The sequence below is a fragment of the Electrona antarctica genome, assembly GCF_951216825.1.
Source record: "Electrona antarctica genome assembly, chromosome: 9".
Taxonomy (NCBI): Eukaryota; Metazoa; Chordata; class Actinopteri; order Myctophiformes; family Myctophidae; genus Electrona; species Electrona antarctica.
In genome coordinates, this window is record NC_136790.1 from 13,977,948 (window position 1) to 14,002,209 (window position 24,262).

The 24,262-nt window shown below is 41.6% G+C and overlaps 1 protein-coding gene across 1 annotated transcript; it reads left to right on the plus strand.

Moving 5' to 3' along the window:
- Positions 1–3,198: 3,198 nt before the first annotated feature.
- On the plus strand, positions 3,199–23,975 carry plch2b (phospholipase C, eta 2b; the record flags this gene model as incomplete). The annotated part of the gene is made up of 21 exons (XM_079509758.1): positions 3,199–3,532; positions 5,930–6,076; positions 6,562–6,798; positions 7,904–8,055; positions 10,230–10,400; positions 10,997–11,090; positions 11,208–11,411; positions 12,490–12,610; positions 13,086–13,254; positions 14,798–14,908; positions 15,349–15,432; positions 17,988–18,085; positions 18,413–18,507; positions 18,697–18,882; positions 19,356–19,463; positions 20,318–20,436; positions 21,214–21,298; positions 21,943–22,089; positions 22,241–22,320; positions 22,412–23,354; positions 23,658–23,975. 21 exons carry the CDS (start codon positions 3,199–3,201, stop codon positions 23,672–23,674), a joined length of 3,702 nt encoding a protein of 1,233 aa, XP_079365884.1. The 3' UTR covers positions 23,675–23,975.
- Positions 23,976–24,262: the final 287 nt, after the last annotated feature.

Here is a 24,262-nt window from a genome sequence, read left to right on the forward strand (position 1 = left end):
AACTTTTTACTTTGAAATGTTTTGTAGTTTCTGAGTTATTTAACTTAAACGCCCAATGCATTCTCAATGGCAATAGCACAAACCTTGGCATGCTACTAGTTCTACATACTTACACCTAGAAACCCCATTCAAACCTATTTAGGTTCATCTTATGGTGGACATGTTTGTCTGAAAAGGAATCTTTGAAATGTTTCATAGTTTTAGAAATATAGTGCTTTCAAATTTGAGAAATGTACAATGGGGCTCAATGGCAGATATTGGCACGTCAAAAAATCACTTTCACCTAGAAACTCCATTCACACTTTTTATAATTCAGCTTACTGTGGAGACACATGCTGGAACTTTTTACTTTGAAATGTTTTGTAGTTTCTGAGTTATTTAACTTAAATGCCCAATGCATTCTCAATGGCAATAGCACAAACTTTGGCATGCTACTAGTTCTACATACTTACACCTAGAAACCCCATTCAAACCTATTTAGGTTCATCTTATGGTGGACATGTTTGTCTGAAAAGGAATCTTTGAAATGTTTCATAGTTTTAGAAATATAGTGCTTTCAAATTTGAGAAATGTACAATGGGGCTCAATGGCAGATATTGGCACGTCAAAAAATCACTTTCACCTAGAAACTCCATTCACACTTTTTATAATTCAGCTTACTGTGGAGACACATGCTGGAACTTTTTACTTTGAAATGTGTTGTAGTTTCTGAGTTATTTAACTTAAACGCCCATTGCATTCCCAATGGCAATAGCACAAACTTTGGCATGCTACTAGTCCTACATACTTACACCTAGAAACCCCATTCAAACATATTTAGGTTCATCTTACGGTGGACATGTTTATCTGAAAAGGAATCTTTGAAATGTTTCATAGTTTTTTTTAAATATAGTGCTTTTAAATTTGAGAAATTCAGAATGGGGGTCAATGGCAGATTTTGGCAAGTAAAGATTTGAGGGGGTTTTGAACCCACAATCTCCAGATCATGCAGCCAGTGTGCCAAGTCACTGATCTACTTGCTACCTGCCACAATGCAGTCTGCTGTTCCTTTTGAGTACAACATTGATACAAAAATAAAATACAAAAAATAAAATAACAGGAGATTTGTCTATTGTTTCTTTTGCTGTTGTTTATCTCTAGACGTTCGAATGTTTATGAACCACAATGGAAACAAGTCTCTGGCTCTTCTGTCATTATCTATTCGGCCTTTTAAGAAGTGCATGCACAGTGGCTCACTGGGTGCAGAGCCTGCCTGGGAATCAGGAGGGTGCAGGTTCAAGTCCTGGCTCTGACATAGTGTCCCAAAATCATGAAAGTATGACATAATATATTATGCCGTCCCAAACCATGGACTATAGTATGTCGTTTTTTCATGATTTTCATCTTTTTTTCGAATCCTCCAAAATCACGAAAAACGACATGCTATAGTATGCCGCCCGAAACCTTGAACTATAGTATGTCGTTTTTTCATGATTTTCATCTTTTTTCAAATCCTCCAAAATCACGAAAAACGACATGCCGTCCGAAAAAGATTATAACTTTGGCATGCTACTAGTCCTACATACTTACACCTAGAATCCCCATTCAAACCTATTTAGGTTCATCTTACGGTGGTCATATTTGCCTGAAAAGGAATCTTTGAAATGTTTCATCGTTTTAGAAATATAGTGCTTTAAATTTGAGAAAATCACTTTCACCTAGAAACTCGTTTTCAGCTTACTGTGGAGACACATGCTGGAACTTTTTACTTTTTACTCTCCAATAAACCTGGACTTTTATTGTACAGTATACAAATTATAACTGGAGAAAGAAATATCTCACATATGTTTTGATATTGAAGAGAAAATAAAATGAAGTGAAAAGTGAATGTAAACTTTATTGGCTGTTTTCAAAATATAATGTGTGGGAAAGAAATTGTATGCAACGTGATTTCCCAGAGGGAAATCAATGGGCTACAGTACACAATAGAATGGTGTTTGTACTTTATTGATCATATACCCTGAAATGACCTATGCTGCCTGCAATTAATTACCGGTATATCATGATAATGGCACAGTTATAGACATGCCCACACTGGCATCATTGGCTTCAACTTTTTTTTTTTTTTTTGGCCACAGTTTCCCATCTGAAAATGGTACCAAGGACCCCCATACAAGATTAGTGTTGTGTCACTAATAGATGTAAAATGTTAAAATGTTTTGAAATTAGCTAATGTATATAGGGTTAAAGTGGGCAAACATATTTTGATTATATTTTGATTATATATTATATATTAACTAATTTTGCAGGGGAGTAGTGGGGACCCCCTGGAACCATCCCAAGGACCCCTAGGGCCCAGGGGTCCCTGGACCCTACTCTGAGAACCACAAAAGCTGTCTTACACCCTTGTCTGCAGACGCTTATTGGTTGTGTGAAAATCCCTCTCTAACTATTACATTTCAAAGACCCCCCCATAGCTCTGAGAGTATGCAAATGGAACAAATTATTCTATTTGTATGCTCTCAGAGTTACAGACCTGGCTGTATGTTACAGACCTGGCTGTCCATTTGGAACCCCCCCCAAGGAACCCTGAGGGTCCATGGACCCCACGTTGAGAACCACTGAATATTAAAGGAACAACAATATTAATTTCTTAGCAGGAGTCCCAAATATTATCCCAATTCAATATTGAAAGAACTGGGGGTCTTAAGGTGTTTGTGCTCTCTGTTATGAGCCAATGAGACAGAACATGGTGTTGTATTGTACATCCCCAAGGACCCCTAGGGCCCAGGGGTCCCTGGACCCTACTCTGAGAACCACAAAAGCTGTCTTACACCCTTGTCTGCTGACGCTTATTGGTTGTGTGAAAATCCCCCTGTGAAAGCAATGCTGTTGCCTCGTTCCAGGATTAGGCTAGTGCTTGAGGAAGCTTTAGTAGCTGACACGTGTTGCACACTGCTCCTCTTCCAAGGAAGCAGCACTGCTCAGGTCCAATGGCGGCGTAAACCTGCAGCCTGGAATACTATGGGCTGTGGGTACCGAAGATGCTGGCACGTTAAAGTGTGGCCCACAGGAAGATGTGAGACATGCTGAGGTTTACAAGCAGTGATACAGCACCGGTTCTACTGAAGCTCCCAGCCGTCTGTGGGGGGCCACAGATGGCAGGGTGATACCATGTGAAGAGGACAGCAGCAGGAACCCAAAATGTACAGCGCAGGAATGAACAGCATCCCAGCTATGGCTCCACTTTCTCCCGGGCCGGCCAGCTGCCCCAGCTCACCAACGCCGTCCTCCTTGTCGCCTGCAGTGAAAGCTACATTCCAGTCTTTGGGCTCTCTGTCACCTGGGATGCTCTCCTCGTCTCCTTCCAGGGCGTCGTCCCCCCCATCCTCCCTGTCGAGGCGGGCCTCGAGCCCCCTCTATGCTCCCAGCGCGTCCATCATGTCGTCCCCGAAACAGTGGCAGAAAGCCTCCATCTCGAGGCTTGCAGAGGAGTTCTTCTGGATCGGTGGCAGTGTGGTGGCTCAGCCTAAATGGAGACTGGGTCAGATTGGTGAGACAGCACTCATTGTTTGCCACTTTGAATATTTTGCAGTGGTTCTCTAACTATTACATTTCAAAGACCCCCCATAGCTCTGAGAGTATACAAATGGAACAAATTATTCTATTTGTATGCTCTCAGAGTTACAGACCTGGCTGTACGTTACAGACCTGGCTGTCCATTTGGAACCCCCCCCCCCCAAGGAACCCTGAGGGTCCATGGACCCCACGTTGAGAACCACTGAATATTAAAGGAACAACAATATTAATTTCTTAGCAGGAGTCCCAAATATTATCCCAATTCAATATTCGAAAGAACTGGGGGTCTTAAGGTGTTTGTGCTCTCTGTTATGAGCCAATGAGACAGAACATGGTGTTGTATTGTACAGGTGCGATCCGTGATCTGGAGCTTAGTGCAATTAAAGTGGCCTCCAAAATGTTACATTTCAGAGTATGATAGAATGGAAATACAGGGAAGTGTGAGTAGATAATGGCCATATGGACAGTAGACAATCCTCTAGGATTAGGCTGAGTGATGTACCAGAGTGCATCACGTGGCATTTGAGCTTCAGATTACAAACACACCTGCTGCTCTCACTCTCATAAAATACACAACAAAACCTGCAAATAACAAATGATTCCAGGAGAAACAGAAAAGCACACCAGTTCTCCTGAAGCCACCTATTTGGTGGGCTTTATTTAGGCTGCAGGTACAATCGATATCCAATCTCCAAGTATTGGTATAAACACAGTGCTGTGATTTGTTCTTGACAATATGGACATTTTAAGGACTGTGCATGTTTTCTTCCAGCAGTACAAAACAGCTATTGACGTAGTGCAGTAATCTCATAATAAAAACTGCTTGTAAACTGTCTTCAGAGACTGCAGTGTGGATTGTCAAAATGTGTTTTTCTGAAGCAGTTATTTGTAACACAAATGAAAAGTGCTAACTACGACTACGACTACGACACCATAACTTGCAGTGATCATGCATTTGGACAATGTTTCAAAAGAAATTGAGCAATCATATGATTGACTAAAAAGTGAAAATGCTTCTGGGGAAAGAAGAGATTACAGTGTAAGATCTGATGAAAAAGAATGCTAGCTGCCTCTGTGTTTGCCTTTAGAATGAAGAGCAGTAGTATATACTAGGCCAGTACACACTTTTTATAAACTCATTTCATTCATTTATTGTTATTTTACATTGTTATATTGTGTTTTTGTTTTTTTTAGCCTATTATTTTCTATTTTATACTTTGACACTAACACTGGGGAGCTGGGGATCAAACCAGGAACCTTTCGTTTCCCAAGCCACTGCTTTTCCTCAAGACTCTTGATGTTTTGTGCAAAGCACTTTCAAGCTCCCTGTAACGTCTCTTGCCTTGCAGTGGAGAGATGCATGTATATGATGCAGAATGGCTCACAGATGTAACAGATGTAACTTCTCTTGCCTTGCAGTGGAGAGATGCATGTATATGATGCAGAATGGCTCACAGATGACCAAACTGTAACTTCTCTTGCCTTGCAGTGGAGAGATGCATGTATATGATGCAGAATGGCTCACAGATGACCAAACTGTAACTTCTCTTGCCTTGCAGTGGAGAGATGCATGTATATGATGCAGAATGGCTCCCTGTAACGTCTCTTGCCTTGCAGTGGAGAGATGCATGTATATGATGCAGAATGGCTCCCTGTAACGTCTCTTGCCTTGCAGTGGAGAGATGCATGTATATGATGCAGAATGGCTCACAGATGTAACTTCTCTTGCCTTGCAGTGGAGAGATGCATGTATATGATGCCGAATGGCTCACAGATGTAACTTCTCTTGCCTTGCAGTGGAGAGATGCATGTATATGATGCAGAATGGCTCCCTGTAACTTATCTTGCCTTGCAGTGGAGAGATGCATGTATATGATGCAGAATAACGTCTCTTGCCTTGCAGTGGAGAGATGCATGTATATGATGCAGAATAACTTCTCTTGCCTTGCAGTGGAGAGATGCATGTATATGATGCAGAATAACTCCTCTTGCCTTGCAGTGGAGAGATGCATGTATATGATGCAGAATGGCTCACAGATGTAACTTCTCTTGCCTTGCAGTGGAGAGATGCATGTATATGATGCAGAATAACTTCTCTTGCCTTGCAGTGGAGAGATGCATGTATATGATGCAGAATAACTTCTCTTGCCTTGCAGTGGAGAGATGCATGTATATGATGCAGAATGGCTCCCTGTAACGTCTCTTGCCTTGCAGTGGAGAGATGCATGTATATGATGCAGAATAACTTCTCTTGCCTTGCAGTGGAGAGATGCATGTATATGATGCAGAATAACTTCTCTTGCCTTGCAGTGGAGAGATGCATGTATATGATGCAGAATGGCTCACAGATGTAACTTCTCTTGCCTTGCAGTGGAGAGATGCATGTATATGATGCAGAATGGCTCACAGATGACCAAACTGAAAGGGAAAAAGAAGGGCTTGGTGCGCTTCTTCTACCTGGATGAACACAAGTCCTGCATCCGTTGGCGGCCCTCAAGGAAACACGATAAAGCTAAAAGTGAGTCATAATACAATTACCTACCGCCTGGTTTTACCAGTATTTGGTGTATTGATGTTACAGAGAATGTTTCTGTTTGATTCGGCCTCTGTCATAAACCCACTGAAGTCAAAGGCTCCCCACTAGGAAGAACCAATAACCAATTACTGCCTGCGCTGCACAAATTAGACCAAATAACAATTAGGAGGAAAAAAAAATTTGTTGCACTCCAAATGAAAAAGGTAAGGCCTCATTCACACGTATCAAACTTTTTTTGTTTTTTTAGGCCACCACAAGTACAAGTACTTTTGTATAGTATTTTTAAAGCAAGTACCCCAGTACTTTAACTTAAGTATTGACAAAGCAACTTTCACATGTACTTTGTCCACCACTGCTAGAATGAAAACAAGCCATACTCTGCATCTCAGTGCATGTGTTTATTTATTTGTAAACCACTCATCCCAACAATCATGACATTTTGATTTTGAATTATTTCTTTGTTCCAGTAACGATCGACTCCATCCATGAAGTGTGCGAGGGGAAGAAGTCAGAGATATTCCAGCGCTACGCAGAGAACCGCTTCGACCCCAACTGCTGTTTCAGTATCTACCATGGCAACCATCTGCAATCTCTCAACCTGGTCTCCGCCAATGGAGAGGAGGCCCGAACCTGGATCACTGGCCTTAAGTACCTCATGGCTGGCATCAGCGATGAGGACAGCTTCGCCCGCAGGCAGCGCACACGTGACCAATATCCTTTGTTCTATTATTCCTGTATGGAGTCTATTATTCCTGTATGGACGTCAGACCCTCCATATAACTATCATCAAAAAAGCTAATCTCCTTGTAGACGGTGCTAGCTGAATAGTTCGTCCTATAGTGCAGTTGTACCCTGGCACCATAAGGCAGTGCAGGAACGTTATTTGTAAACCAAACCAAAAACCCAAAACATAATTATCTTAACCACAAAAGCCCTATAGTCAAAATATGACAAATAACGATGCTTTGATTTTATCTTTTTCAGACCTTTTTTTTTTCTCTCTCACATTTTGACAAATCCACCCAAAAGATGCCAGCCGGGGTTAATGTGCTTAGCATACATTTTATTTAATTACATTGTGATTATCAGACATAAATATCAACCATATCAGATCATTTACCATTCCCAAAAGGAAATGCAATGTATTTAATTTAGTCCAATCCGGGAACCCATCTGCAAAAACAGGAAAAAACAGCGCCCTCTGCTGTTTGTTTCCATTTGCATTTGCCTCTGGGTGGCGCTGCCCAATAGAATGTGGCCTGCTTGGTCCACCCTCAGCCCTCCTCACCCGGGGCGCCTCCGTTTTCATTCCCACTAATCTCTCAAGAACAGATTCTGAGCTATAGCCTAGAATGTGTATACATTGTTGTTAGTTGGAATGAAAACATAGGCGCCCCACCGCACACATTCATGGCGCCGCCCCCAGAGGCAAATTCAAAGGAAAACAGGTTGCTGTTTTTTCCTCTTTATGCCGATGGGTTCCCAGATTGCAGTCCCACTAACAGCACCATACACGTTCTGAATACCCCTGCCGACAGATTCAGTAGTGCAGCTCAGAATCGGTTCTTGAGAGATATAATTGACGGCCACGCTACACCAGGCTTTTCTCGCGTGTTTACCCTAAACGCGCGGCCCGCGCGTGCGTTTTTTAAAATAGGACTGGACCTAAATTAAACGCATGCGCGGGAGAAAACACGCGAGAAAAGCCTGGTGTAGCTTGGCCGTTAGTCTGACCAGAGGCAGGGACAAAACATATATCCATAAAAACTGGAATATCGAAAGCAGATGAAACCCTATAGGAATGCTCAGGCAACCTTAACTCTGAAGACACATGGTTGCAGCAGACGTTCACAGAGGCAGACAAAAATGGGGACGGCACTCTGAGTATATCAGAGGTTCATCACCTGCTCCACAAACTCAACGTCAATTTACCCAAACAGAAAGTCAGAGAGATGTTTCAGGTAAGACAATATACCATGAATGAATTGAGTGGTTCTCAAAGTGCACTCCGGGGCGCCCCAGGGGACCTTGAGGTGGTTCCAGGGTGTCCCCTGTTTAACCACTTGAACCCTATATACATACTGTAGGCCAGGGGTGCCCAAAAGGTAGATTGTGATCACATGACATGCCCCTAAATAATATTTAAATTCAATATATAAAAGACACTTCTTGGCATCCATCTGAATTAAAGGTGACTTGATTGACATCAAAAAGCACCTGTCAGCTCAAATCCACAATGCAACATTTTGTTTTCAGTGTTGCTGTGCACAAACATCGGTAGCATTATAAATTAAATACAAAAACCCCTACCTATTCCATTTCTCCCCCTCTATTTCCCATTCCAAGTGCATTTGTCTTATATGTAATGCCAGTGCCGCTATTCTAAAGCACCCTCAGTTACATATTTAAACTATTTTCAGGTGGGTAGATCTTGTTGAGCTGGTCATTTTGAGGAAGGAGGAGAGACCCGCACACTGCCACTTGCTGGTTCAAGAACTTTATTTTAAAGAGTCATATAGCAACGTTTCGGCCTTTCGGCCTTCTTCAGGCATGGTCATTTTGAAAGTAGCCCCCCCACTCAAAAAAGGGTGGGGTAGGCTGTTTGAAAATAGCTGATCTACAAGCTCAAAATGGGTCACAATGTGACGTATTTGAGTTTAAAGATCGACTATTTCACCCAAAACATCTTGAAAAATTAGAATATCTGAGGAATGAGGAATATCTTTGAAACATTTTAACAACACAAATCTTGTATGGGGGTCCCTGGCACAAAATATTTTCAGATGGAGGTCCGCAGCCAAGTACATCCTTTATTTGGGGTCCATGACACGAAAACGTTTGAAGACCATTGCTATAACATAAGTTATGTCATATCATATATTATATTTACAGTATTGACATCTATAAATCACCGGTGTATCTGGGCTAGTGTCTCCATATGACATCGTGTCTAGTGTCTCCATACGTCCAAAAAATATTTCCAGTTGTTACAACTGCACTCCTGCCTTGTGTAAGTTAGTAATAACTACATAACCATAATATTGAATTGAATATTAGCACAGAGATAAGTTAGATAAGTTAGTCATGCCATCTCATCGAAATCTTTTGCCATATTATGTTTCTGTCAGTGGTGGAAGAAGTACTCTGATTCTGGACTTACACGGTAAAAGGTCTAATACCTCAGTGTAAAAAAATACTTGTAACTTCAAATTGTACCTAATTACCGTACATACTTGAGTACTTAGTTACTTTACGCCACTGTTTTCTGTTCCCTAAGGCCTCACTCAGACCTTTAAAACATTGATGCATGCTTGTTGTATGAATGTTGTGAGTGTCATGGCCGCCCCAATGCATTTCCAATGGAAGTCACATGGTTTGTAGTCCACATTTTGGACTACAAGCTGTTGTATGGCTTTCGGCTGTGTTTCGACTGCGCCCCTCCCCCTCATACAACACAAATGTTGTGTCAAACCATGTGACTCCCATTGGAAATGCATTGGGGCAAGCTGTGTCACACCCTTTGTATACAACAAGCATACAACAATCTGTTGCGACCGTGTGAGTGAGGCCTAAAAGATTTATCAAGGCGTTGAATGCACTGTAAGCATCAAGGTGTAAGGTTAAAGATCTTTACAAGTTGACCCCTGACCCTCACACTCAAAGGTCGTTGAGCTCTGTTGTCGTTCTGTACCAACGTTGGTTTGTCATTGTCACATGTTCAAGTCACGTTTACAGTACATAAAGTCCAAGAGAGAAAGAGACGGAGACGGAAAGGGTGACACGGTGACAAAGACAGAACCAGTGACAGAGAAATCTCAACAGCGCCAGCGTATAGTGTGCCAGCAGGACAGTACGGCAGAACGCTACAGGACTACCATATGGCTACCAGTGAACAGATGGCTTTGGTTGCACAGCAATATTGCGCAAGTTCAGTGACTCAGTTCTGTCATGTATTCCTCCACAAACCACAACAATGCACTTTCTGTGCTATGACTGGCCATTACCTTTCTATGTGGCTGATATACTAGATTTATCCCTAAGGTATTCTGTATTAAGCACTAAAATATGTCACAAGCTGTATACAAACTGAGTCATTAATTTCCTGCTCGTGAAAGGCTTTCGTCTCCATCCGCAGGAAGCAGACACTGATGAGAACCAGGGATCACTGGGATTTGAGGAATTCTGTTGCTTCTATAAGATGATCTCCACGCGCAGGGACCTCTACCTCTTACTGCTCTCATACAGCAATCAGAAAGAAGTCATGGATCTCAATGACCTCGCTCGTTTTCTGGAAAATGAACAGAAGGTGGATGAAAGCAGATTGCTATTTTAACCACTTACAGTAACCACTTTATTATACTTTGTTGACCCGGTATCCCGCAGGGGTCTGTATTTGGTGCCCTCCTTTCCCCCACTACACTAGATATCTTTGCCGAAAATAGCTGCATTGTTCTAGATCAATTATATTTGGGTAATCTCTGAACCTTTTGGTAATTTCTGAAGATTTCTGCCTATAGACCAGATCAGAATGTTTGTAAATTAATGTGTAGAGCGATATTTCTGGGTATATGTCTAAGGATTTTTATTACAACAATATATTACTCTTCATGTGACCACCGCGCTTTGACTATAGGTGCGCTACCCGTTCAAAACGGGTCGCACATATTTGAACAGGGACAAACATTTCGGCTATCCAGCCTTCATCAGTAAATAAACAATTTGAACTGTGAAGTCTTGGTGTGTGCGCGACCCACTACCGTTATTTTGATATTTTCTTTATTACAACAATATAAAATAAAGTGTCCAGAACATTTGCTACATCTGGTTTGTCAACTTGTGGACATTTAGAACGAAATAATATATTATTTCTTCATACACCATGTCCATGGTTTCATTTCACAGAAGAAAGGGATAAACAGAGAGCATCTTGTTGAGATAGTCGCACAGTTTGAGCCATGTCCTGAGAACCTTCAGCGCATGGTACTGGGCATTGATGGTGAGTAGAGCTTGTTCATATACCAAGTTCGATTTTTTTTCCCCCTGTAGGCCTATATAAAAAACAATAATCTTCAATGACAATCAACTGAAAACTTTCTTTGGAACCTTCTTTCAGGATTTACCAAGTACATGCGGAGTCCTGCAGGAGACGTATTCAACCCAGTTCACCACCAGGTGAATCAGGACATGAGTCAGCCCTTAGGCAACTACTTCATAAACTCATCTCACAACACCTACCTGACAGGCGACCAGCTAATGTCAGAGTCCAGGGTTGATATGTATGCATACGTCCTGCAGGCCGGCTGCCGATGTGTAGAGGGTAAGGATTCACACTAGGCTATACTGCAACTCCAACTCTAATGCAACTGTAGACACTAATCAGAGGACAAGGCAATATAATAATGAACATACAATGAGCAGACCATGTGAGTAGCTGCACTGACATGCTGGCTTAAGGGGATATTAGAAAGGCTTTTCTGGTTTTTTTAAAAGACATTTTAAAACTGGTTGGTGAGCGAGCCAATCTGAGGTCCTCTGGCAGGCTATTCCATTCTGGAGGGGGCTTTATGGCGAAGGGAACAACTAGGCTAAACAGGAAAGGGCGCACACCAGTGTTGGTGAGGTGCTGGCCTAAGGCAGTAAATAAGTAAAAATGAGAAAAGGCCGCACACACGTAGCCACGATGCTGTATATTTATTGACAAGAATCCAACGTTTCGACCTTTCGGCCTTCTTCAGGGAATGACGGGAACAACTCAACCTAATAAGAGGACCTCAGGCTATGGACCGGCACACAGGGCTATGGACCGGCACATAGGGCTTTAGCAGTTCCATTAGGTATAGGTGCCAGACCGTGAAGAGATTTAAAAGTTAATTATACAATCTTAAAATCAATTCTTAAAGTGACTGGCAGCCAGGGTAGTGCAGCTAAAACTGGGGTTATATGCTCATATCTCCTCGTATCTGTAATAAGGCTTCTGCATTCAGTACCGAGGCGATGTATGAGCTCTTACTGTGACTGGAGTAGAGAGCATTACAGTAATGAGCTATTATTCCACCAAAAATATGAAAAAAGTAACACATCTAAAATGTCAGGTCAAGGAGGACTGAATACTCACATTTCACTTTTTGATTTGGCTCACATCATGGTACAAAAACACAAAGTTAAGGCATACACATTTTTATATAGAGCCGTTTTAAAAAAAAAAGGTGAAATGTGAGTATTCAGTCCTCCTTGACCTGAAACGTGAGATGTGCTATACCTTTTTCAATTTTCTTTTTTGGAATATGCTCACTGGATTTTGTGTTAAGCGCTCTACTGAGAATCCCATTCTTGAAGCACAACCTCTTTTTCCAACACATAGCTTTCTTTCTTTCTTTCTTTCTTTCTTGTTTCAGTTGACTGCTGGGATGGACCAGATGGCGAGCCCATTATACACCACGGTTACACCTTGACATCAAAGATTCTTTTCAAAGATGTCATCGAAACGATTAACAGATATGCCTTCACAAAGTCACCGTGAGTGTCTCCTCATTTTTTTTAACTTGATTAACTTGGTGCCGGTGTTAAGTACTGTATACTTCTACTCCACTACATCTCAGAGGCAAATTTTATACTTTTTGCATCATTACATTAATTTGACAACTTTAGAACTGGTTACTTTGGAGATAGATTATCAATAATTAATACGATTATTAATCAAAAGTCTTCCGAATGTATCAAAAAATAGCTAATATACAAACTTGCTTGTAGATATTTTTGAATATCCGAAATATAAAATACGGCTTAGTGGTTAATGATTAATATAGTCGACTAACACGAGACATATGATTCTCTAATGAGTACTTTTAACTTTTGCTACTTTTGGGGCTTATACTTTTTTATACTTTCAGGACTTTTGCTTGTAACATATTGCTTTTGTACTGTGGTATTGCTGCTTTTACTCAAAATCTACTTACTTCTTCCACCCCTGGCCCTTCTGTGCTATCCTCAGGTATCCAGTGATCTTATCCATAGAGAACCACTGCAGTGTGCCTCAGCAGAAAAAGATGGCCCAGTATATCATTGAGGTGCTTCAGGACAAAGTGGACCTTTCCAATGTCAACATTGAAACCCGGAAGCTGCCATCCCCAGAGACCCTGAAGGGAAAAGTTCTAGTCAAGGTTTCAGTTTTCCAGTACACACAGAAAAAGAATGGTCCTTAAATGGTTATTTGAAAGCTATTATTTTATGAACCATTATTATGTTCCTCATATGGTAGAGAACGTTTAGAAGCTTTTTCGATGTTAACACTCATGTGCCGCCCATCCATCGCACGAGACTCTGAGTTCTTTTTTACTGCTGTTTATTAACACCATGCTGAAAACACTGTGCTGTAAAACACCATAGAACTGACATACAAAACAAGACAACAAACAAAACATTAACTTGGGACACATTCACAATACATAAACCTTCACAATAAGATCCAAACAAATACAATACTGACCACTTTGCCTGCTTGCACATGAATGGGGGGGGGGGGGGGGGGGGGGGCGACTTAACCTGACTCCGCCAGATGGGGCAGCAGAGAGTACACTGGGTTCCCACCTCCTGCTCCCATCTGGGAACTCTCAGGCAGACTTGATGCCCGGCCACTCCCCATCTGGCGGAGTCAGGTTAGGGTCGACTTGGATCCTTCAGTCTTTCTTGAAAACCTTTTTGTTTTCTCTTTTCTCTATTTTACTTTACTTCATTTCTTGTACTTAACTTTACTTTCTTCTGCTTTACATATTACAGTTCACTTTACTTCGTTCACTATAGTTCACTATAGTTCACTTTACTTCTCCTAGTTGACTTTACTTCTTCTTGTCTACTTTGCTTTCTTCCTTCCAACTGCTTTCTTCCTTCTGCACAGAGCTCTCTCTCATGTGATCTGCACAGTGCACTCTCCTTCAATGTAATGAGACTTCTGCCCTCTCTCACTCACAACAGGTGTAACCAACACGCTTAATTACCAGAAGCACAGATGCAACAAAGACACATAATTGGAAACCTTCAGCATATAGAACACACTAAAACCAGGGCTGGGCTCCACCGGGCGCGTCAGCGTCGCGTCTCCGTCACCGTCAGGGAATGTTCCCTTTTTAATCAATGAAGGGTGGCTCCACTGCCCGCGTTGCGTACGTTGACGGAGACGCGACGCGTGCATTAAAATTGAACCGGTGCGTTTTTTGACGCACGCGACGGAGACGCAACGCGCCCGGTGGAGCCACCCAACTTAAGGACAAATACAGAAAAATGAAAACCTTGACATGGCTGCAGTAACAACTCAAGTAATTCTGGGCATGTCTTAACAGGCGAACACTCTTCCAAAATAGCAGATCTACAAGCTACAATGCATTACATTGCGACCTCTTGTGCTTGTATATCGACTATTTATATCAGAGCGATTTGGTTGGGAAAGGGGGTGGTTAATGAATTTAATGAATCATTTCATAATTATTTAATGAACATGCTCTGTTCATTAAATGCTTAGGGGTTCTTAAGGGGGCTAAATGTTTCTTTAAGAACCAAAAATGGCTCTTATATGACATCACTCTGAAGACCCAATTTTGGTTCCAATTGGCCAATTTGGTTCCAATTGGCCAATGGCCCCACAACTGTTCGTCTGTCCTCTGTTGCACTTGTGCTCATGTGAATTAATGATTGGTTATTATGTTTCAGGGGAAAAAGCTCCCAGCAAACCTTGATCCAAATGCAGAGGAAGGTGATGTGTCGGACGAGGACACCGGAGACGGGGACAGTGAAGAAGATGAAGACATTCAGGCAGGCACGGTGAGACCTGCAGGCCTTATCTGATTCATTGAAAATGGAGGACCCTGATGTAAACAAGTCTTAGTGCTTTTTCTGGTTTTATCCTCGAGTCGTAGCAGTGTTGACCTGTACATTAGTTTGAACAGTACCTAGTACAAACTGTGAATAAAATAATCAATCAAACCTATGAGACAGAAAGACGGACGGACGGACGGACGGACGGACGGACGGACGGACGGACGGACGGACGGACAGACAGACAAGACAGACAGTATTTTTGTTAAATACAAACAAGTTAACAACGTTCTCATTCTGTTATTACTGTATTAAAACAAAATCTCAAGATGAAAACGACTTTTCAAATAAATATACAGATGACAGTTACAGATAAAAATGACTGTAAAGTAAGTGAGTAGCAATAGATAAATCGCACTTTTTGCATGTTTGATTGTTTTCATTAGGATGGGAACTGTGCTGTTACTGCCAAACAGCCAAAGAAGAAGAGACGACTTCATAAGTCCATCATAAGGCGTTTTAAAAGGAAGGTCAGTGTACTGTACTGTACTGTACTGTACTGTACTGTACTGTACTGTACTGTACTGTACTGTACTGTACTGTACTGTACTGTACTGTACTGTACTGTAGGTCTATTGCCATGTTACTAGTCCTCTGTCACCTTCCTTCTACTTCCTGTTCACTGCTTGCTATGCAAATAATATTCAAATGAGCTCCTCTTTCATTTCCACGTGATTTTGATGCAAAGTTGTCATCACAGGTATGGACATGGTTCCCTTATTTGGAAACTAGAAGGCATGTCCCTTATTGAACTGAAAAAGGACACACTTTGTTCCTTACTAAATGGCAATCAATCAATGACACACATCCTGCAAGATCAAATAGCTAATGTGCATAATAATAATACAGCTTGTTGATATAATACTATACAAAAACTGTACCTCCAGTGAGATTTTCTTTTTCTGCCTTATTTCACTATGTAAGCCTGAATTTCAGGTAGTTGGCAACCGTGTACGAATCCTAAACATCCTACATGCACTTTTCCTTTTTGTTTACCTAAAGGAATATAGTTCAACATTGTTTTCCCACTTCACAAGGGTCAAACAAACCCCTTTTTTCTACAGTTACTGACTGAGAAATGTCCACCGGAAGCTTGTTAGCATTGCAGCAATACAAATAGAAACGAATGGTCTCTGGTTGCCAGTAGGAGTAATCTATCTAGTTTTGAATGGCTAGGAATATACTTTCTATACGGTTTGATTCCCGATGACCTTTGCTGCATGTCACTCCCCCTTTCCTGTCAGTCTACTGTCGTATCAATAAAGGCATCAAATCAACGACAAAAACAATCTTTAAAAAATAAATAATAACTAGAAAAAGTGCCCTTCTGGGCACAGGTCTCCACCAGGAGGATAGGACTGTGTGAGATGTTTGGCAAAATGTTTAGTATTAATATAAACATGTTTTTGAGGTATTCTGTTCCAAAAATGTGTTTTGCAAAAATCAACCTGTTGGTGGCGCTATAACAGGCCAATGTGAAAAGGGTGGGATATATTCCTCAGCCTAGTAAGAAAATGTGTGAAAGATTTCACGTAAATTGCATGCTGTGTTCATGATTTGAGGCTTTTGTTCAAAACGGGGCAATCTTGCAAACTGTGAAAGCTAATTATAGCCAATTAGGATGGAATATGAAATATCGGACAGTAAACCTCCTGACCACTAAGGTGTTTTGAGCACCCATCCATTAGCTGTTTTTGGATGAAGATGGAGAAGAAAAAAACTAAAACATACGAGCTAATGGATGCATTAGGTGAGTCATTTATTTGGACATAACAACATCCACTCAAGAGAGCCAAGACCCAGAAATAGCTCAAACTTGATAGGTAGTTTGTGATAAAGGAAATGCACTCAGAGCTATATGTTGATGTGCCACTGACGCAAGCTTGCTCACTCGCTCCATTAAACATTGTCCAATTTGTCCCCAACCCTAATGCCTAACGCACGCAATGCCACGTGTCGGACCCATGTGGCATCGAAATTATGAGTGGATCCCCTTTTCTCTATGGCTCAAAACAGCTGGAATGACAAAATATTGTTCTATAAGCCTTCTATGGTAAGTACAATACACTACCGTGTGGCATTCTAAATCAATACTTAACTAGAAAAAGTCTGTCTCCACCAGGAGGATAGGACTGTGTGAGATGTTTGGCAAAATGTTTAGGATTAATATAAACATGTTTTTGAGGCATTTTGTTCCAAAAATGTGTTTTGCAAAAATCAACCTGTTGGTGGCGCTATAACAAGCCAATGTGAAAAGGGTGGGATATATTCCTCAGCCTAGTAAGACAATGTGTGAAAGATTTCACATAAATTGCATGCTGCGTTCATGATTTGAGGCTTTTGTTCAAAAGGGGGCAATCTTGCAAACTGTGAAAGCTAATTATAGCCAATTAGGATGGAATATGAAATATCGGACAGATCCGACTTGAGCACATGACCATAGAGATAGTGTGTAACGATTTGTGAATCTTCGGCCTCCTGGTGGCGCTATAAAAGGCAGATGCGGAAAATGCAGGTCAACGGTTTGTCCTTGGCCTCTAGGGAGTGTGCATGCAACGTTTCACGCAGATCGGTGCAGTTTTAGGTAAAAAATGTGAAAAGCTGCCTCATGGTGGCGCTATAACAGGCCGTTCTGGAAAATGTGGGGCAGAGGTTCATCGTTGGCATCCAGGGAGTGTGTGTGCAAAGTTTGGCATCGACCGGGTTAACGGTGCCGGAGATTAGCTGGTAACAGACGGACACACGGACACACACACGGACGGAGTGCAAAACATACTCTCTCCCCATGCCTTCGGCCTGGTGGAGACAATAATCTCAATAACTGTAGTGGTTGGGGAAATGATGTAATATCAAACCCAAATACCAAAAATGTAACAATTCCTTTAAGAAAACACTACATGTCTGTTTTCTTGCTGTGTCATCATCACTTGAGTTTATCGCAGTAACAGACTGTAACGAGACAACAGTTTCCTTCATGAACATCCCTCTGTAGTAAAATTGCTGACTGATGTGTATTTCTGTACAGAGGAAAAAGAAAGTCCGGGTGATAAAGAAAGCAACGTCTACGGGGGAATCAGAGTCCCACAGCAACAAGGATCACACTCAGATTGTCTACCACCCTAAGTAAGGACACACACTGCACTTAGTTTACCACCACAGCAGTAAACGAAATGTAAGGACCCCTAAATTGGTATGCATTTATGCCACAAATCCACCATAACTCTGTGTACTGTGGGTACATTTGGTTACATTTGTACATTCTCTGAGTTACAGATCTGTATTAAAGGGTCCATTTGGTTGCTAACTATTAATAATTAATCTGGGGACCCCAAGGGAACCCCCTCGAGGACCCCTGGGGGTTCCCAGACCCCACTTTGGAGAACCACTGGTTTATCACATGCATTATGTTAATTTCGAGGCCTAAATGTGCATCCCTATTTCCATGGCCAGGAACAGGAAAACAATTAGGTTGTCCCGAGCTCTCTCTGACCTGGTCAAGTACACGAAAGCTGTCCGAGTTCACGTTCACGACATAGAAACACAAGGTAATATCATCGTTTTTTTGGGTGTCTGGAATGATTATACTTCATCGTGAATGTCATATCGATCGATGAAAAGAGCTAATTTCTCAGCTATTTTTGAAAATCAATCACTCGCTCACTCTGCGAGCAGCACAATCATAATGGCATATTCAAGTCAAATTGAGCTCTAACTCTGTTTTGTTTGTCTGGCAGCTCATCTGACCAGTTGGCAGGTGTCCTCCCTCAATGAGAACGTTATGAATCAGATTTTGGAACTGCAGCCAGCTCAGTTGGTCCGTTTAAACCAGCGGCAGCTCGTCCGGGTTTACCCCTCCAAATTCAGAGTGGACTCAAGCAACTTTTGCCCACAGCCATACTGGAACACAGGATGCCACATGGGTAAGTGTGTCACATGTTATTGCATTTGAAAGAAGGGTTTCTATAGCAACTGGGAATATAGTTTGCACTGGGTGTTAATGTAATGGAGTAAGAGTAGCCCTGCCTGAGGTCAGAGGAGGGAGGTTGAATGGAACAGAGTATAGACACGCCTAATATCTCCCATGGTCAAGTATCCCCTGGCTGAGTGATATAGATGCATGGATTCCTGTGCATGGTTCAAATCCTGTGTGTTACACTATGACTATACAGTAAACATACATACACAGTCTGTCTGTCTGTTTATTGTGGGCTCGCTGCGGCAGCAGCAGCGGGCACGCTATAGATAGGCTATCCTACACTTTTCGTCTCCTCAAAACTGAATTTGTACTTTTTATTGTTTTGTCTTGAAACTAGCCCACTATAGGCTATTTATGACCAATATTTTCAAGTCTATACATCTAATCGATCTTATTTTTTTATTTTTTGTATTTCAGCTGCACTGAATTTCCAAACAGAGGGACGAATGCTTGAAGTGAACCGAGCAAAGTTCTTAAGTAACGGCAACTGCGGATATGTCCTGAAGCCTAAGTGTATGTGTAAAGGTATGTAGTATCAGTACGCACCAGAACTAAACAAATACAAAATTAAATGAAAGCTTTCTCCCACTATTTAAAGGACCTATAACATAAAATTCAACTTTTTCAATTTCTTTTGTGTTTTTGGGGCTCCCATATGTGTTTTCTATCCCCACAAATAACCAATTTTGAACAATCAGGCTTTCATATCATATGGGTGCTTTAATGGAAATTGCTCTCAGGAACAGCTCAACTGATTTTGTCCTCATCGGGATGTCATCAATGTCACCCTACTTTGTATAATTCCTCCTCTTCTTCAGTTCCAAATTTGCATTTCCACTTTGTTTACAATGTCCGCTATTTTCCAAGCTGGCATGGAATGGAAACAAGCCTGGTTTTAAATATGAAGTAATCTGCATATCAGCGCCCCCACCACCTCAGGACATTGTGGTATTGCAGCTAAAACTGCTTTCAAAGTCCAGAAAGAAATGACAAGGACTGGTTATATCAGAGTGGTGATTGAGGCTCAAACCATTAGAAATAAGTTTGAGGGACATAAACAATATGATATTAAATTAAATTGTTATTTCTGCTTTAAATGAAATGTGATGTAGCTAGTAAACTCTGTGTTGAACCTCCATAGGCAGTGGCAGCGGTGGCCGAACGGATAGCGGCGCGGTCTAGATACCGGAAGGTTCCCAGTTCGAATCAGCCGTCCGACACGTTAAAAAAAATTACCACCGCTGAAATGCCCTTGAACAAGGCATCAACCACTACGATGAAATGTGTTCTATGAGCAGGGCCTGGCTGGAAACAAGTTCTTGAGCTTAGCCCAGATACCCTGGGTAAATATAGATTTCATTTCATTTCATTTCATTTAGGTGCCTTTAATCCTATGGTAGATGAGCCCCAACCGGGATACAGAAAGACTCAGTTAGAGTTAAAAATCATCAGTGGCCAGCAGCTGCCCAAAAACTCCATGCTTGGAGACAGAGGAGAGGTGAGGCATGCATTGCAGCAACAAAACATTGGAACAGTGGTTCTCAAACATGTTCATGTCTACAGACCCCGAACCCCCAGCTGATTTTTTTTTTGTACCAGGGAGCCCCTATCACAAGGTGTCGTGATCACGTGATGTGATCACAAGGTGTTGTCGATCGGCAGTTAAAGACTCATTTTGAGTTAACCCATTCTGGGCGGGAACCCCTTTTGGTGTTTTAACTAAGCATTAAATGTAATACTAGCTATTGAAAAATAGCAGATCTACAAGCTCATCATAGCGCGCACGAGCTTGTAGGTCTGCTATTTTTGAAAAATCACACCTGTGTGAACTGAGTGGTGTAAGGCCTGTCTGACGTAATGAAATCATGTCTGACGTAATGAAATCACACCCGGGTGAACAGGGTGAACATAGCAACCATGCTCATTTTTTCTGCACTAACAAAGCCAGTTGTATGAAATCACACCCGGGTGAACAGGGTGAACATAGCAACCATGCTCATTTTTTCTGCACTAACAAAGCCAGTTGTAGGAGTGGTTTACACCACTCAAAAATCGTGAAAATGTGGCACACATCTTTGAATATATATTCTTTTAGAAGACTTTTTTAATTTTATTTCGACGTTAGGCCCACTAGGGAGTCGGGACCTCTTATAACCCGTTATAACCCCACACTTTGAGAGCACTTTGAGAACCACTGCATTAGAACATCAAGCAATTGTTTATGTCTATCGTCCATGTGACATAATAGTAAAAGTGTCTCTTTTTGTCCATCCAGATTATTGATCCCTTTGTTGAAGTAGAGATCATTGGTCTGCCTGTTGACACTGCCAAACAGCAAACCAGGGTAGTGGAGGATAATGGTGAGTGTTTAAACATTCGTGTAAAAGTAAACAGTTCAAGAGAATGGGTCAATGAAGCTAATTTGTATCTAAGTACATCTCATAGTAAGCCAATCTTTCGCTTTTCGTTTTTTTATGTAAGTGGGGTAAAAATCACACCCATGTGAAGTGAGGGGCGCTCTTATCATCATCATACATCGTCATTCATCACGTGCTCAACCAATCAAATCATCACAAATGTCATTCCAGCCAATCACTTTTGGCGTCTTCACTTTTCTGCGCTCACTTTTATCTTCAATAACTTTGCTCAGCCAATCAAATGATTGTAGATTGTAGATTTAGATTATTATTACAAAACATACAGTAACCACTTCAGCCCTATATACAGTACATTTCAGCCATTTGAAAATAGCAATCTACAAGCATAATCCCTTGTGACGCGACGCATTGTGAGCTTGAAGATTTGCTGTTTTTAAAGGATCTGAAAACTTGTGAAATGGGAAATTCTGCATAATGAGTACTTTCTTCTTTTGGTACTTTAAGTACATTTTGATACCAATAGTTTTGTACTTTTACTTCAGTACATTTTGTAACAAGAGTATTTCCACATTGCAGTATTGGTACTGATAAACGTGAGTACTTTTTCCACCACTTCCTTACTGCAGGTTTTAACCCTATGTGGGAGGAGACAATGGTCTTCAATATGCAGATGCCCCAGATTGCCCTTGTGCGTTTCCATGTGTGGAATCAAGAAACCATTGGACATAATTACATCGGACAGCGGACCATAGCTTTCATCAGCATGATGCCAGGTATATTATTATGACATAAGTTACATACTGTAGGTCTACTCTGTCTTGGTAAAAAAAAACAATAAACAGAAGAAAAACTGTTTAGCTTACAGACGAAAATCTACTGTTGTGCAAAATGTAGGCTATGATTGTTTTAAATGTCTTTTTGAAGGTTATCGGCATGTGTATTTGGAGGGTCAGACAACGGCGTCCATCTTTGTTCATATTGCCATAAAGGACATGTCAGGAAAAGTAAGAGACTCACTGAAATACTTAATACAAATTAAATCAATGACTTTCGGCTGAACCTCTGTTTAAAACCTTGCTGTTCCTGGTGAAATAGGTGAAATCAACTAATGCTGTGAAAGTGGCAAAGAAGCACATCAAGAAAGCAGCCAAGAAACATATGAAGGGTCATCAAATTCAAAAGCGCTCTTCAATGGACCAATCCTTAGAAGATGCATATCCGCTGCACTACCGAAAGGATGTGGATTCTTTGGGGCCGGCGGCCAAGGCCAGGCTTCACAGGGAGGCTATGAGTGAGCCAGTGAGGCGTGCTCTCAGAGTTCAAATCCAGGATCCACCAAAAACAAGTTCTGATCTCGAGTCGAGTTCACCACCTTGGTGGTCTTATAGCAGTGCCGTTTTTGAAGACCAAATTCCACTCCAGACAGACAAGCCTGACTCTGAGTCGGACAATCGACATGTCAGAGAGCCAACATTTGAGCCATCGTTGCCCGAGTCGGCTACCCTTGAGGAAATATCAGTTAGACCAGAGCCAGGCGATGAACCTACCCTTGAACCTCCATTAGTATCAGAAACTCAGGGACAGTCTGAATCACTCCCTCAGCTGCACCGTTTAGCCCAGCCATCTGCACCGATCCCTCCATCGTCGCCTGCCAGGGTGAGAAGGACCTTGCAGGCTCCACGCCGGGCCAGTCCCCCCAGTGTAATAAGTGTACGCTCACAAAGTTGCCCACGGAAACAAACTACCTCTCCTCCCCACACACAAATGGTGAACCGCAGCTCTGCTGTCCACTGGCAGATGCCTCCTGCACAGCAATATGGTAGCTACAGAAACCAGATGAAGCCCATAGCCAAGGGTCTCTGCCTCTCTGACAGTACAGCTAGCAGTGATGGGAGCAGCATAGACAGCCTGGAGCTTGCATGCTCCTCTGTGCCAGCTGGCGGAGAGAAGCGCGAAGGCACCCTGCAGAGGGAGATGAATGCTCTTTTTGACCAGAAGATGAGAGAGATCCGCTGCACATCTCCACTGTTTTTCAATGGTGAGTCATGACAGTTTTTGCCTTTCCCGGCAAAACCTAAATTACAAGCTGCCTTTGTATTGATACTGTGTAGATACAGTAGACTGACTGGAAATGGGGATAGAGAGATGGGGCACACACACAGCAAAGGTCGTCGGGATGGACTCGTAAACACGCTGCATTAACAGCCTAGGTACTGTACCGGGGACTGCTACGCCAGCCGTTCGGGTCAGCTGCAGTATTTTCTGTCAAGATGTGATTAGATGATTAGATTCGTATGGTTATAATGATTATGATTATGCTTTTATGTTCTCTGTTTGTTAGATCATGCCACACTGTAGCTCACAGACTATAAGGATCACAAGGAAGACAAAGGCGAGCAGAAAAGGAAGAAGAACCGCTTCAAGGAAGGATATTATTAACCAGAGATGTTTCAGCTAGAGTAGATGTTATGTATGCTAATGCACTTGTCCAATGCTTTCCTCACTTGGAAAAAAGACACTGACAAATGTACAGAATTAGACTAATTTATTGTCTGTGAAATTGCTGTAATGTTTACAAATACGGTACAAATACAGTAACACTGTTTTATGCATGAAATCGTGTTTTATATATACTGAATTAAAACATATTTTCATATGATCAGAATATTGTCATTGTGTGATGCCATTGCCAACTGTACAAAAGGGATTATATACGTAGATGTACACTAAAACTAACAGCAAATGCACTAGATATGCACCATTTTAACATTATTTATTCATCATTCCATTTGGCTGTAGTTTCTGACTTTTCTCACCTTACAATGATACAGTTTATGCACCAAACCTTTTTTTAATTTATTTTTATCAATTTGATATCAGCCTGGTTATACAGCCAACAGCTTCCAAACTAAAATTATATTTATCTTAATTTGTTATTAAAGGTTA